Below are 16,612 nucleotides of genomic sequence, written 5' to 3'. Positions count from 1 at the left end.
CCCATAAACTAAGACCTCCTAAGTTATCCAGGCTTAACCTATGATTTCGAACATTCTAGATTCCACTATTTGTGTTCTATCAGCGATTCTAAGATTTTAAGCCATGGTCTGTCATTCGAGCTCCTCCCTGATCATAGATCTCGGCTTCTCGACTCGTCGATAGCTTCCCCTAATAACAGACTGATTCTAGGCCTCGGAGTACTTACCATGCTCCGATTCGGCTCTTCCTAATCACGGTACACGATACAATAGCTTCAGGTTTGAATGCGAAACGTATCAGTTTCTGCTTCGACGGATCACAGGCTTCACCTTGTTAACATGCTACTGATTGATTGCGTCGAAATACGCATTACGGAAACACCGTGTTGCCAACAACGCGCGTACTCTGCCTTCCATTACATTGTTTGCGCGGGCTTGTCAACGGAGCCTACGTCAAAGCGTATGCAGCGTACCTTTTCGACGAGCAAAACAATGGAATTAAATTTTTATTAAACGAGAAAGAGCGGCGGAAAGCCCGGTGGCCGCAATCCGAGGGAAGGCGAGCGACATGCAACTACAGACCGTGGGGTAGCAAAAGGAAAAAGAGTTCGTACTCGAGCGAATTAGTTGCCTCGCGTTGTATCCCTCGCGGACAATCAGAGTTGAAAGAAGACGAGAGTGAAAGAATTACGAACGGCCGGGGGGCAAGAAGCGGTCAAAGCGGTAGAAAAAGCGCGGAAGATGAAAAGGGGGGGGGGGGCGACGACAGACGCTGGAACCGAGCCATAAACGAAACGCATTACCTTAATGGCGGAGCTTTGCGAACGAGACGAGAGGACGAGCCGAAAGTTGGCCGCAGGAGGCAACGGTTTTCCCGCGTTTCGACGGCCAAAAGCAGACGAAACGAAATTGGCATGCGTCGCGCGCGATATCTCCTCGTCTTTCTCGATCGCGATAAATTCGCTCGGAGCCTTTGTTTCGGGTCCAGCGGGTCTAGGATCGCGTCGGTGCAAGAAAAGCAGCGCGCGAAGGAGGAAAGAGAAGATGAAATAGAACTCGACGAGCCGGTACGAATTCACTCGGAAACCGCTGTTTCGCCCGTCGATGCTCGTTCCCATGAAAGATGAATTCTCCTCGAGCAAAGCCGGCAAATCACGTAGGAACCGTTCGATGCGCTTCGTTTCCCGATCACGAGAATTCTTTAGCGATCGAACGGGGAGGTTTTCGCCCGATCGCTTCTCAGCTAAACGGAATTTGGAAGTCGAATATCGGTGATGCTGCTTAAAACACACCGCCGCTCGCGAGATACGTTCCAAGTTTAATGGGGGTATCCTAGTCTGGAGGGTTGATTTTTTAAACTGACAGTGTAAAACCAATCGTCTTGGAGCGTCTCTGACCCTTGCTACGATCAAGGAGGCCGGGGAAAGAGATTTAAAAAGATTTGTAGCCGCGTTGCAAAGGACGGAGAAGGTTGGTCAAGAGTTCTCGAGTAACGAATAAAGCATTTCGCAGGGAGCGCCAAGGAGCAAAGATGACGGTCCTCGACCCTTTTCGACGTCGGTCCCCGATAATATCTTCGATCGGAGTATCGCCGCAGGAGCATAACTCTTTTGGTCCTCGAATAAAGAAGGTTTTAATCGCGGAGACGCGGTCGAGGATCGAGGACGGAACGCGAACCGCTCCTCTGGCACCGCGTAACGAGGCATTGTTCTGTCGCGGCACGATAAGATGGCCGACTTCGCTTCGTTAACGTTTCTCGAAAGGCTTTTTAACCGTGCCAGCCGATGGAAAATCCGGCAACGCTGATAACTTCTGGAGGAACGCGCGACGAGCGTCCAACTACCGAGGCCTTTGTGTACCCGGAGAACACTCAGAAATCGGGCTCGTTTAATTGCTTCGGCACGTCGATCTCTGTTCTTGCGCCACCCTCGATCCACGCGATCGTGCATTTTAATGTCTCGTTCGCCGGGAACACGGAATTTATTACAGTTACAGGAACCCTACGAACTCCTCGATCGTTTATCGTCGACGTAAATAGTTCGTCCGCTCTTCGAGCGAATCTCGAAAGGAACGCGCGAACTATCGAGGATGAACCGATACTTTGTACCTTTGGTATCTCGGGAACTTTCAGAATAGGAGTTTATCGACGAACAATCTGAGAATTTTCATTTTTTTTTGCAGACGTAAAAAGTATAATAAAATTCACCGACTGTTATTGGCTCGGGTTGTATAATAAACGAGAGCCGGGTCGTCGATCACCGACGAAGGCAGAACCAATATCGCTCGTCGCAATAGTCGACGCCCGTTTCGTTTTCCCTGGATTCGCCCAATCGCTAAACATCTCAATCTTCCTCCCTTAACGCTGCCAGTATCTACTGCCAGCCGTGCAAACCAAAGATTTATCGAAGCCACGATAAATCCGTTCCCCGCGAAATCTCCTTATCTTCCAGCTACACGTACTCTGCTAGAACCGAAAGATCCCTCGCGTCATCCGCTTCGATTTCTCTCTACCCGCGTCCTCTACAAAATACAGAGGCTGTCCCCTTTTGGAATCGGGCCACTTTAAAACTCTCCCCCGTATCAAATAATAGGGAATTGCCACTGGATTAATTTCGTAGCACGCAAGAGAACGTGTGTGCTCGCCTCACATCGCGTCTAAGGAATTCGGTCGATCGGTTTCTTGTACGAGTCCCCTTTGGCGTCGAGCGACAAGGGTGTCTGGCAGCGATTCATCGTTTCGCGCGAAAATGACTTCTCCCTTTAGCTCTGTTATTTCGCTTCATCCGGCGTGGAGCAGGTCGATAACACGGCCACGTAATGGAGCCACGAAACGCAGACAATGCGCCACGTCGCCCGGAAACGCGCGCGTCGAAAAATGAGCTTCGTAACCGTGCCATCCGGAGACCGGGACCCGCGGAAGAGGGTGAGACGCGGATCGCCTACGTACGTCAGGATCGCGAGGGACAGACCGAATGAATTCGCGTCACAGAGCCGACGGACGTGTCGGGGAAAATAAATGGGTCGAAACTACGAGCTTTTAAGAGCCTTCGACGCGTTTCGTAAGCCTCCGCGAAATGGGAAACATGTACCTTCGAACAGTTACATTTGCAACCTCCCTCTGTCCCGTTATATAAAGTTGTATAAGACCAGAGGGGCGGAATTCGTGTAATTGTCGTAATGAACCCAGCTATGCGGAAAGTTGGATGATCGAGTCCCTCGAGAATTCGACTTTCGCGTTTAAAGGGATTTGACAAAAGGAAGGCAGAGGCAAAGGCGAGCCAGAAGAAGGCTGTTTACGGGTCACCGGTTCACCGAGCAAGCGACGAGGGTGGAATTATCGAGAAACTCGAGGCGGTCCGCGAAAAGCGCAGAGTTCGCCGACTGTGTGCGCGTAACGAGGACCGGAGAAAGAAACGCTTGTCGCGATAATGAATATTCCAAGTCTCTGTATCGAGGGAGACGGGGGGTTTGGGGTTGGGGTGGGTATCTCCCGTTTTCGAGGAGCAACCGAGGCGAACCGTTTTTCCGGATCACCGATGGCCCCCGGTGTCGACGTTCTCTCGCCTCGCGTATTATTTTCCATTTTCCCAGCGGCCGGGACGAATGCACCGACGAGTGCTCTCCGATCTGGCCAACTGGAAGCGATTTCTTTGTCTTCGGGCTCTCGTCGGGAGCGCAGACACTTCCGAGAGCGCGGTGCACACGAACGACAACGACGCTGAACGTCGTCCCGCAAACACACGGCTCCTTGGACGAGCTCGTCGACCGAAACGCGGACATTGTTCCCTCAGTCTTTCACCTGTTGTCTCGCCGCTCGCGGAAGAAAGGCCCATTACGGCGGAGCTATTTCGAGTCATATTTACCGACACGTAGACGGAGACGCCGCGGCGGGTAAATATGATGCGCCGATACGAGTGCTTTCGAGCCGCGAGCTGATTTAATGGGCCCGCTGATGAGATTTCGTCATTGTTTGCGCGTTCGATGCATCCGTTGTGTCCCGGTGAATGGCGACAGAATCGAGCGACAACTTCGCCCCCGATGAAACCTATGCACCCCGTCTCGAAGCTATTGTCTGCGCTCCAAACTTTCCAAGATCCTTCCGATCCCCCGCCTAATTTATTTCACCCCAACCATCGCGTTATTAAAACAATAAACGTACACGTGTACACGTAGCCAGAACCGATAGAATCCAACGATGCGTTTAGCTTTCAAGAAATATGCTTTCTTCCCCCGAAGAAGATATCATCCTGTATTTGCTTGTTAAACAGGCTGTTCTTGGATTAGACGAACAATTCGATGAAAGGATGTTTCCATCCCACCCGCGCGATTCCCGCGTAAGCGAACTGCTCGAGAAAATAGACTTTTCTTGAATCGACGACCATCTTTTCATTGTGCCTCGCAGTTCCAAGAATATTTGAAAGGAAACGGGCGAGCATCTCCCAAGGTTTCTCATCGGGGAACGCCTTTTATACCCGGCTTCTTTTACGGCGTATTTAGTCGCAAAAAACGGTGCCATTTTCGCGAAATATTTTCCGACCACATTCACCCCTCGAATAGGGGTTGAACGCGACCATGGTAGAGTGGAACAAACGTGGTCGACGAACAATGAAAAGGGTCGATGGATGGATCCGTGTGTGCGATGCGTGCGTGGATGGAGCTTATCCTGTAACGAGCTTACGATCCTTCCTACGGATCGTCGCCGATATTGCTCGCCTCTGCGGATTTATCGTCGGCCCGCGAAAAAAGAAAACGCCCTTTTAATAATTCACGCGTTCGCTCGCACGAAGGCTCGGAAGCTAATATATCAAAGCTCGTTGTTCCCTTCCACGGCTGTCGCGGAATCGAAGCACACCGTGATTGTTGCTGGAAACGAATTGCCCAAGAAACTCCGAAGCATCGAACTTTTACGAGGAGACGAGACCGTAACTTGGCTTTCACGCGACGTACCGAAGTTTCTGCGCGAAGGCAAGTTTTGGCATTCGAGGGGGGAAATTCGTCCTCGGAGTGTCTACTGTCCCCAGGAACTCGACTCGCCCAATTACGTAGTCGATATCATGTAAATTCACAGCCGGCGAACGATCTTCCCTGCTGGTTTAATTCATAAAGGACGCGTCGAGCCCCGAAAAATTCTCAACCCTCGAATATCATTCCCGTTTCTATCGATTGCTGTTGTTTCACGCGTGCAGGGAATTCCACTTTCGCGCGTTTAACACGTAATCGGTATGCAGAAAGTAACAGAAAGTTACAACGAAGAGAAAAGGACGAGTTGCCGAGAACTCGAGTCCCCCGCGTTACGGCGACGAATTCCGACGTCGAGATCGTCTAAGCTGGATTCACATCAGAAATTTCCTCCCGGTGGATGGTTCCCGCGGTTCGTTCCTCCCCCCCGGAATGTCCATTACAGCGACAGCCGCGCAAACTAGTCGTCGCGTAAGTTTTACGAGCGAACGTCAAAGGTCGGTACGGCCGCGAGAGACTCCGCAGTTTCCCGCGGGATGATTTATGACACTCACCCTGACGGGGGCGAAGATCTGGTCGGGCTTGATGTTCTCGAGCCTGTGTTCCTGCTCGCCTTTGTGGAACAGCTGCAGGTGCGGCTGAAAGTGCGCCGGACAAAGGGTGCCGAGTGGAAGAGGCGACGCCCACGCCGGCAAATGGGGTGGATCACGAGTGCCGAGCTCCCTGTAGAAGGTCTTCAGGAATCTGAAAGCAGCAAGTAGTTTCGAGTTTAACCACGGCGACGTCGCCCACACGGAATTCCTCTCCGCGAATTTACTTAATTATGTAAGCTTCGCGCTAATGGAATGCTCCTGCCAGCAGACAGGGGACGTCTCGACCGTTCGCGATCCGATAATCGACCCGATATCGCGTCCGCTCGAGGGGCTGAAAGAATGGACCGACGGAATCGAAGGAAAGGAGTCGAGAGACCCGCGAGCGGCAGAATCGACGGGAATATTTTCGTTGAAATTTTCGAATCGACGAGGTGTACCCGAAGCTGGAACTCGCGTCCGGGATCGAAGAGGCCATCAATTTTTCAGCGAATTACAAAATCGTACTTAATCGCTGCAACAACGACGCTCGACAGAGACTCGAAAGCACTCTGCGAACACTTTAAAAAACCCGTGTCGCGCTCGCTCCTCTCGGTGAATTTTTTACAACGCGCCGGTAAAATTCCAATTAATCCGAGTTACGGCGCGTCGTGTCGGATACGTCCCCCGAAGTGGCTCGCTTATCGAGTGACTGGTTAATTTCCCAAGCGACGAAACCGTAGTCAGGCTAAGTGGCAGTTTCACGGTGAATGATGCATTCGTTGTACACGCGGTGCCGCGGCAAGATTGATGATCTTAAGCGGGAGCCCGTAGGAAGGTGATCAAGCGTGGAAAGGATCGGACGTGGATAGGTAGAGCCGAGGAGCTTTACGGCTTCCGGACGATTGCCTCGGAAGGACCAAGCGTACTGGTTTTATGGCTTTGCCCTGCGCCACCCGCGGACGCGGATACTTCCTTTTGATGACGATTATAACGCTTTATTTATGTTTAGCGTGGCCGATTGATCGAAACAGGTGCTCGAGCAACTGCTCGCTGACAGCCGCTATCTTTGGCGAACGTGGCTCTCGGCGATCCATCGAACGCGTACGGTGGATTCATAAAATATTATGGAACACGGTGCAGTTTTTACGAACTCGAGCGGGGAACTCCTCGGGGACATTCTGGTCCGGAAGTTTGACAAAATTTATCGCTACTTTAGCTTTATTCCCGAGAAGAAAAGCTCCTCGGTATTCTTTTAGAGACTGCGCGAGTAAATCGTCCTCGAACCGGCATGTTTCACGGTTTGTTAAGTAGGAGGAGGATAGCGTACCCGAATAAGCACGATCGAACTGACCTTAACAGTCTTCCCAGGGGATCCCTTTCCGGAGACGGCGGTCCTCCGATGCTACTTCCGGCGCCGAGTCTCCGCGAGGACGCACGTGCGCTCGATATGTATGCGGCTGGTGCAGGGGGCGGGCTGCACGGCGGACAACAGACGGGGCTGCTACCCCCTGGGGTCGAGAGGGTATAACTCCTCTCCAATTCCTGAAACAAAAGAAGAGAAAAGCGGCTTTAGTGGGTCCCTCGAACTGCTCGGCTGGTTTTTACAGACCTGGCGTTGTCGTTTCAATACGCCGCCGATATATCATACTTTTTCCATTGTCTCGCACGCGCGACGGAAATACCGATCTCGCGGTATGCCCCGGAAAAATAAACGTCCGCGAACATTTATTTCCCCGCGGCTCGCTTTCTTCTCGAAACAGAGTATTCTCGGACCGGTTATCGGAGACGGTGGTCGCTGATAGCCGCTCGTTGTTTTTCACCCGAGACGATGCCTTCGTACGCTCGTTATTGGAAATATCGGAAACGCGGGACCCGCGGACCAATGAAATATCTCCCTTGAAAGCGGAAGACTAATGGTTGGCGCCATCGAGCCATCGACATCGACCGTAGATTGTCGTCGACCGGTTGCCCAGTCATTAACAGCAACGGTACTTTAATTAATAATCCTAGACGCTAGGCTATCATCGACGATCTTGCTAAGTGATTTCATTTATTATTCCTATTACGGCGATATCGATGGCGTGCGTAGTCCTGGTCTCGTTCTGTGCCATTACGTAAACTCGATAATACGGAAAGTACAATATCGAAGAAATATTTCATGCTCAAGGCGCTTTTTTCCGGCGAAGAAACACCCAAAGAATGGCCGCGCCAGACTCGATCGACTTATCGAAATTAGTCGCGGCGAGAGCAACGCTGCCTGGCTTCCGGAGGATTCGCCCTCTGGCGATGGGGCGGCGAATCGAATTTACAACTTCGAGGGGACGATCCACGAGGTCGTTCTGGGAAACGACTCCCGCGGATCTTTATTCCTTCGGTTTATTTGATACGATCAGCCGTGACGTTCGGAAGATTTACTTTTGTAAGCACTTCCCATTTGATAGATAGCAGGAGATTATAGACGATTTTCGGTGATTGCGAGGGAGTCGAAAGATCCGAACGCGACTGTAATGTCTGCAAAATAATTGATAAGTGTCCTTGTTCGAATATAGTCGAATATAGAGGAAGATGTTCCCGACGAGGGGAAAGATTCTCGGCAAGAAGCTGAGAGCCATCGTAGAGAAGGGAACGAAACGTACGAGGTTCGAATTGCGTTCGTATTGTCTTCTCAAGGTGCAATTCGCCGACGAAGGGGGGGCCGGAGAGGCGGCTCCGGCAATTCCTCCGCGGTGCTCCAGGCAAAAAGCCGCAGGACGGTTCGAGGGGGGGAAGCAAGAGGCAAATAATTAAACGGCGGGAAACGCGGCCCGAATGGAGGATAAGATGAAACCGGTCTGGAACAAAAACGGAGAGAAACAGGGTTGATTCGAGAAACGGCGAGCGTCGAGGATAACTGGACGAGCAAAAAGGAAAGAGTTATGTCGAATCAACGTGGAACGAGGGAACGTGTTCGCTCGTCTAACCGGAGCGATTCGACGGACGGGTATTAACTGTTTTGTGTCGACGGGGGGGTCTGGTTCGATCGTGGACTACTTTTCCGGCCGACCGGGACCAAGATACGGGCCACGCGACCATTGTGCACGCTCGAAAAAAGTAACGATTGTAGCGCGCGAACGCGAATGACCGTTCAAAGTTTTGGGTCAACGGCGACGCCGACGCTGGCGGACAATTACCGAGATAACGAACCGCATTCAGCCGGGCTTCTATTAAAACTATAAAGACTGTTTTCATGCGACTCGCGCCGAGCCCGGAAACCTTTACCCCCGTTGTCGTTCGCGCGTCCGCCCAACGACGGCCCCCGTAATGACAATTAAAGTTGAGATTTTCCCGGGGTCTAAGCGCGATCGATCATCCCCCCGGCCGCATAGATCGATGCGTTTCATTATATTTTCGAACAACGTTCGAAGGAATCACCGGCAGTCGAGGTAATTAAACCCGCTAATCGCATTACTCGCGGTTATTAATCCCGGCCGGCGCGGTGGCTTCCTGTAACGATTTCCATCGAGCCGCAAAATTAATCGATCAAATTAAATAACGAACCTGAGGGATCCTCTGTCCGTCTCGAGGGTTCTCCGCTAATAACGCCCGGGCTAAATTTAATCCGTACAAATCGTTCCGCAATTTTTCTACCCCTCCCGGCGAAATTGCTTTATTAATGTCGCGAGGGGAACGGGGCAGAGATTTCAGACATGCTGGACGTTAATCGTAATCGATAGTCGAGGCAAGACACGTAGAAAATTAATCCCTGAAACGATTAACGCGCAAGGGGGGCACGAGTGTCTCGTCGGAAAGATTTGGAACTTGCGATCCCGGGGGGTAGGTGGATTCCATTAGCCGATCGTTCGCGCGCGGAGACGCCTCGCGTACTTCAACGTCAAAAACATTCCTCCATATTTCGTTTGCGACGACCCACGCCGTACAGACCCTCGAACTCCGACCCCCTTCGCCCCCCTTTGGAAAATATTATAACGCGAGGACGGATGCCAGCGGCAGACAATGCTATCGTCCCGGCACAATGCCTCGAAAACTGCCGCGACTCGCGGAAGCTCGACGAGGCAGACAGACGGGGGGAGGAAAGCACCGGGAGGTTGTTCGGAAGAGCCAGCGGCATTAATTCGAGGTAATTTCTGCTGCAGACGACAAAGGGCTTCCTTCCGCGCGCTCGATAAAGTACACGCATCGTCTTAGCTTGCGCGGACAAAGAGGGTTTCACCCCCCCTTGGATTGCCGGGAATCGTGCGTCCTCGTGCTCCTCGACGTACTACTCGATACCAGCGTGATACGCCGGGGGTAAATGTAGGCCAAGTGCGTCGTTACGGGGTACCGAGTCTCGAAAGACCGCCATATTCGAAAGGCGAATTTGGCTCGGAATCGCTCGAAAAGTTGTTCGCAGCCTCCCAGGGCCAGTCCTCGTAAATAATAATCGTTTCGAGATTGCTTCGGTTAATTTTTCATTTCCGGGGGGGGCCCGGGCCTTCCGGTCGAATAATAACGCGTTACGTACCGGCGATTTCGTTCCTCGGCTGTCGGCCTGAATATTGAATTACGATGCTAATTGTAATTTCAGCGAGTAATTCCGCCGAACGGTTCCGAACGGCGCCGCGATTACGAGCAAAATAAAGATTGCAGCCCGTAATTAACGTCAGCTTCGACGATCGGTAGGATAAATCAGCTTCCGTTTAATCCAACGGTTCCGGGGAACCAAGTATCTTTAAGTATTATCATCGTTACTTAGAAAGGGTATTGAGAACCCTTCGCACGTAAGACCGCTAATTTGCAAAGCGAGTTGTACCCGCTTTCCTGTTTTTCCTTTATCGCGGCGGGAATAAATCATGTTCACGAAAATCAGCGATACATTATGCGGTACACCTTGGTAATTAACTACTTCCAACGAATAAATCTGTCGCGGCAACAAAAGGACCCGACGGCAATAAGGAGAACAATGCCCGCGGAGACACAATGGCGGATAAAATTATGGCGGGCAAGGTGAATCGGGTATCAAAGTCGTGGCAACAGGGGCGGGGGAGGGTTCGAAGGACGAGCCCAAGGGGGTTGAAATCGATGGGCGAACGCGACAAGGGAGCAAAACGGTAGCCGAGGAATCTCTGCTTAAAGTTCCATCACTGCTGGAAGTTAATTTAATCCCGATCCAATTAAACCGGATATAACGCTAAGCCTGCTCGTGGATGCAGTTGGGCGCGTCGGCAGTTAACGTGCCGACGCTGGCCGTGGCAGTTAACCACTGCGTAAATTGGAAATTGGCCGGCCTGTCCAATAAATATCGGATTAGCTAATAAATCGGACGGAAAACGGCGATGCGTTATGCCGGTCGAACAACGGGGGAATCCCGTGAATTAATGTCGCCGCGATCGGGGACCGATCTCGTCCGCGGACCTCCTTTGCAACTTTGTCTTTTTAAACAGTTACCACGTCTGTCAGGTTGCAACTGTCACCGAATCTCTAAAGAAACCGTATCGCGTGAACGGGCTGTTACACCTTCCGGACGTTAATGCTCAGCTTACTGGAAACACTGTCGGGTAATCGCTATTTTCTCCCGACAACGTCGAGACGCGGCGACGGCGTAGGTGTAGGAATACGAAATCGAGCACGATCTTTAGGCTCCCCTTCAGAAATATCCTTTATTCTTTTAAACTGCGGACAAAGGTTAACCGCACGTAAAAAATAGCGAAAGGATAAGATTGCGTTGCCTCGTCGTTCTTTATCGACGTTTCACCCCTTCTAAATAGACTCCGGACTCCGAAAGCAAGACGATAAATAAAGAAAAAATTGCCTCGATAGCGGCGACTTCATAAAAGTTTCTTTCTCGTTGGTCTATCGATACCGGGGGGTATAGGAGTTATTAGCGTCGTTTAGGATCGATAGGAAAACTGCCGCGATACTTGGCTCGTACATTATCTTTACCGTTAGCGGAATCGATTCTTACGGCACGCGTGGGCGAGACGGGGTTCCAAGTAGCCGGCAATAAGCACTTTTACGAAAGATGTCGTCGATTTAAGCGCTCGGGAGTCGACTGTCCCCGTCGTCAAGACCGTGATGCGCAAAATTTGCGTTGGAAACCATCAGTTACGTTGCCTGGAAGTTGTTCTCCCCGAGCTTTATGAAGTTCCATGTTTTTACGAGAGTCCAGCACCGCGGTGACGTTTACTCCGGAGTGTCACGTAACCCTTGTATTACTCGAGTTACGTGCTCATTTCGCGCCACTGAATGCACGCGTACCGTCCTCGAGTTTATGAAACTTGTAGTCGTTTTAATTACGTCTCCGGGATGGCTCGTGCATCGATCACGTTCGCAGCATTCGGCGAACGACAGATTTCTCGTCGAGATTTAACACGTTTCCTTTATTTTCATGCAACTATCCAAGTGCATATATTATTGCTGCGAATGGTGTTGCAACGATGTCGCTGTAATTCCGAGAGGAAACATTACAGAACAGGTAGGTATTCTCTTTCTTCGCCGACAGGCAATTTATTCTATAAACGTTTTTGTCGACAAGCATCGCGTAACATTCGTTCGAGCATTTTCGTGGCCCGAATCGCTTTCCTCGGTTCGTTCGTCAAGTTTCGGCCGTGCACAGGTGTCGCGAGCAAGTTTACGTGCCGGCGAACACGTACGCGTGATTTAGAATCGCGTGCATTTATGTACTGTCGAGAGACATTGACCCGGGTAGCTTGGCTGCCTGAAAGAGACAACATTTTTCAACGTCGCGAGAACAAATGGTTCGCGATACAGACTCGCTCGCGTCTGGCAAAATACCTCGAAAAGAATGCTCTTTCTAATTATCGCTCGAAGCGAATATCTGCTTTCAACGAATGAAATCGTTCCCGGATTAAACATGTTTCGCTTTAACTCGAGAATCTAGGCGCGTCTGTTCGCTCGTAATTGGCAAACTTAGCCCGGCGAGAGGATGAAAAGTCAACGAAACAACGAGAGCAGTTTTTCCATCTTGCTTCGTTCGAGGAAGACGTTCGCGAGAAGAAGACAATAAGACGGGAGCAATTAAAGAATGATCGGTGCTCGGATTATTACAGGGCCATTTGATTAAACGAGAACTCTTTGCTCGCGGATAGAGACTTCGCAATTAGCGTTAACGGCCACGACAGTACGACGATTTCAATTACCTTCCAGAACCCTGTCGTTCTCCTCTATTTCTCGCGATCGAGTCGTCGAGATAATAAAGTACAGCCTCTTCTCGCCTAGTCTCCTCTTCCCTGAATTGCTCCAAGAATTACCGCCGCGCAATGGTATCCTTCGATTCGCGAGGTCCTCGATGAAAATCTACATTCTAAGATCGGCTCGATAACGTGGGGCTCGGTAAACGATGAAATTCGTTCCTATTAAAGAAAATAAGATCGACTTTCTCGTGGAGACCCGAAGAATTCCTGATAATCGTTGCCGGATTGTTCGAGGTTAATTCGAAGCAGCGTAGAAAGCACTCGTTGCTTTCTATTATACAGAAGTTTTGTACAGCTCTGTTTAGAAACGAGCATAAAACAAAACGCGACGCGCGAAACTGCCGCGTCGAAACGAGGAACTACTCGACGAGCGTTGATTTGCAACTCGAAAATGCGAGGACCGCGATGAAATAATGTCGATTACGCCGATAAAGAACGGAACACGCACACATCCGCGCGGCTCTTATCGAGCGTTCGCGATTTACAAGGGAGCCTAGCGTGATTTCGAATAATAAAAATACTAGGAGCCTGCGAAACGGCTCGTCGACGCACCGATTGCTGTCCCGGCGATAGGAATAACGGGCTGTAAAACGGCCGAATGACAAACACGGCCCGATTGCTTTCCATCCGATCGTCGTTATTATCGTAAATTTCCGATCGACGATCGGGCCTTCGAATTCCGTGGGAGGGCATTAAATTGCGCGCGTAAATCGCGTCGATACCCAACTGCGCTCGAGCGATATTTCGAGGTCGGGGATTCGACGTTCGCCGCAGGACCGGTATCCTTTATCCGCGGCTCGTCGGTCTCTAAATATTCATGAACAATCTTGCGGTAATCCGCTTCGTTGTGACGCGACTGGATGCGTCCGAGACACGCGCGCTATCGTCGTTGCGCTTCCGTGCGCTGTCGTGCATCGTAATCGCTCGCGGAACGTGACGCCGGAGGTCAACGGTTGGAAATGTGAAAAACGGACGCGAGAACCGTTCCTATACTGATGGGAAATTTCTAGCTTTTCCCGGGGCTCGTTTCCCCCTCGGAACTACGCTGCAAACGACTCGGCTACCCGGGCACTCTTTGTTACGATTCGCCGTTACTTTGACGATTAATTGCTTCCCATTCGATTGGCCCTTCGTTTTTCTCGTGACTTTGCGGAACAGCAAAGTTTAATGCTAAAAAAAAATGTGTTCACCCTGTTTCGTATGAAGGTAAGAATACGAAAGAAGAAGCAGTACCGTGTTGGGACAAATACGTTCCCCGTTCGAGGCGCATTAAATATCCACGCGTTTCAAGACACTCGACTACATTTTACTTGCTCCTTCAGTGAATACCTTTTTGCATTCTGATATTTACTTTTTACGAAAGCATCCACCGTGTTCACGGGCAGATGTAATAACCCTTTGCAACCAGGTCACGGAATTTTCTCCAGTACCGTCTTGCTAGCAACAGAAACAGCCTGTGCATTACGGAAGAGGAAAGGGTTCCGTGCCTTTCTTCAGACACACGTTACATTTTCCATAAAGAATTTTTTTCCTCGAAACTGGGCAGGATTTCGGGGGTATGTCTGTTCACCAAAAATGATCAGAATCGACCCCCTCAAACGAAAATAATTTTTTTAGAAAGTTTCGAAATTTTTTTTTTCGCCGAAAAATTTAAGGGGAAGAGATGTACGCCTGGTCAGACATATTTTCGGTAAGGAATTTTTTTCTCGAAAGTGGGCAGGATTTCGGGGGTATGTCTGTTCACCAAAAATGATCAGAATCGACCCCCTCAAACGAAAATAATTTTTTTAGAACGATTCGAAATATTTTTTTTTGCAGAAAAATTTAAGGGGAACAGGTGTACGACTGGTCAGGCATATTTTCGATAAGGAATTTTTTTCTCGAAAGTGCACAGGATTTCGGGGGTATGTGTAATGACCAAAGATGATTGTAATTGACCCCCCTAGTTAAAAATATTTTTTTTAGAACGATTCGAAATTTTTTAATTTCTCCGAAAAGCTATGAGAAAGTAAATAAACGAATGCAACGTTTCGCGAAGCAGGGCAGCCGTTCTCGCGTGTTCCCGACTTCCGGTTTGCAGGCACGTCGGAAACCGAGAAAGTTTCAGGAAGTTAAGCGACGGACTGCTACGTCGGTGTATGCAATGAGGTGTCACGATGCGCCAGAGCGTTATGCAAATTTGCGACGGAGCCGGGGAACGTTTCGTCGCGAAACCCCGCCATCTGCCATATCTTTAAAACTCCTATACAACAGAAAATTGATTAAACTCTGCGACTGTCAGAGCGAAGACAAGGAATTTATCTAGTTATTTTAAGGCAACATGCTCCGAGATGAGGGATTCTTTAACCTTAAGATTCTATTCGTACCAAGGGCTTACGGTAATTGATTAATAAAAGAAAAATGTCTGCCGTATTATTTCGCGAAACAGCCCGAATTTCTTCCTTTTGCGTCGTTGAAAAAGAAGTCCACCTTTCTGTTACGAGGGTACAAGGCGCTACCGATGCCTCCGGAGACTCGTAAAACGCAAACAGCTCCATTTAAACGATAGCGGAGTTTCCAAGAGCGGAACAGTCCGAGTTTCATGTCGCTCGACGGCGTGTCTTGCGCACGCAATGAAACGTATCTTTCGTTGCAGATCCGAGGGATGAACTCGTCGAAGGGAACGAGCCAGCCAACGATCGGGCGAAAGGAAGAGCGAGGCCACGGCGGAAGAAACGGACGGAAGTTGGCGCGGAGGAAGGTATTCGATGTCTGATAAAGGCGTGCCTCGGTATCTCGCATATCCTAGTAATTGTCGACTTTGGAGGAAGAGCGGGGCGCGTCGTGTACGCCGATGCTTCCAGGGAAAGCAACTGAATTTCCTCCAAGATTCCTCGAGTTACGACTTTCCTCCGGGAGCTTAATCCCCGATGGAAAGGAAGTTGCGACGGTAAATGCTCCGAGTAGCGTGTGCTTTGCTCCCCGTGCGATTCACTCTGCTTCTTCTTGTCCCGAATAAAATAAAGACGGAAGCGGCAAGAAATATGACGTCCGCCGTTAAAAGCAATTTGGTGCGTAGTCGCGTCGTTATACAACCGTGGCTACCTGCCCGCTTTTTACGAGCGTCGTTTTAATAACTGCGTCTGCTTCGAACGAGACACGCAGTTTCGCAAATTGGTCCCTTCCAGCCGTAACGGACTTACAACCCAGGGAATGCCTAGACGAATCGATGATACGCGAACCATTCGAGCCGCTGGTTAACCTTTTCTTTCAACCCTTAACTATATTGGTAACTGCTGTGTACGAGTTTTATTTTAGCTCGTAACGGGTTCCACGGTGAATAAATAACGTCTGTGAAATTCAAGCAGCCAATTACCACGACGATGGTTCGAAAAATGTTTAAACGTGACGCAAGCGTCCATTAGCGAGTTCGAAGCGATCGAGTGCTCGAAGACAGAGGAGAGGCGAGTATCGCGTCGTATCAGTTACCAAAGTTGGAACTTTTAAAAAAGCCGCGAAAGGACCGTGGAGAGTGTTTGGCGTGGGTCGTTTACCTCGTAACGAGGTTTGCGCGGCTTTAAATGTCAAGAGGCTGCCGACTTCAGGAACTCTGTACAAGCGAGCTGCTCGTCGACATTTGTAAACCCGGCGCTAGCTCTCCCCTCGTGTTCCCTCTGCTCGCCTTCCAGCAATTTTCTCGCGCCGACCAGTGTTTTCGACGTCGACAAACGTCCCGCGCCTGTTCCTTCTCGCTTCTGCCCTTTAACGCGGCGACAAACGAACGATATTGCGCCGCCCGAGCCCGCTTTACACGTTTTCCCAGTCTAGAACGGCGTTCAAGTACCAATGCGCGCCGCCGGAACCACGGGATAAATCCTCCGGCTTTGTGCCCGCCGGAATTGCGTTTATTATGCAAAAAACTCCGCCTCAAAG

At 50.3% G+C, this 16,612-nt stretch overlaps 2 protein-coding genes across 3 annotated transcripts in view; both read right to left on the bottom strand.

The window, feature by feature from the left end:
• The window catches only part of LOC122399088 (JNK1/MAPK8-associated membrane protein), a 760,891-nt gene that overhangs the window by 527,790 nt on the left and 216,489 nt on the right, over positions 1 to 16,612 (bottom strand). The gene's annotated exons all lie outside the window — the stretch shown is intronic.
• Positions 1 to 16,612, bottom strand: part of LOC122399067 — a 128,388-nt gene that overhangs the window by 33,956 nt on the left and 77,820 nt on the right. The window contains exons 2-3 of the mRNA XM_043399437.1: positions 6,862 to 7,052; positions 5,493 to 5,682 (exon numbers count right to left, since the gene is read on the bottom strand). Of these exons, the coding sequence (XP_043255372.1) occupies positions 5,493 to 5,682; positions 6,862 to 7,052 (381 nt within the window). The remainder of the gene's footprint in view (positions 1 to 5,492; positions 5,683 to 6,861; positions 7,053 to 16,612) is intronic.

The sequence above is a fragment of the Colletes gigas genome, unplaced genomic scaffold, assembly GCF_013123115.1.
Source record: "Colletes gigas isolate AHSC1104 unplaced genomic scaffold, ASM1312311v1 Colletes_gigas_Sc00012, whole genome shotgun sequence".
Lineage (NCBI taxonomy): Eukaryota > Metazoa > Arthropoda > Insecta > Hymenoptera > Colletidae > Colletes > Colletes gigas.
The sequence above is the reverse complement of the archived record's forward strand: the minus strand, read 5'-3'. Positions and strand labels throughout refer to the sequence as shown.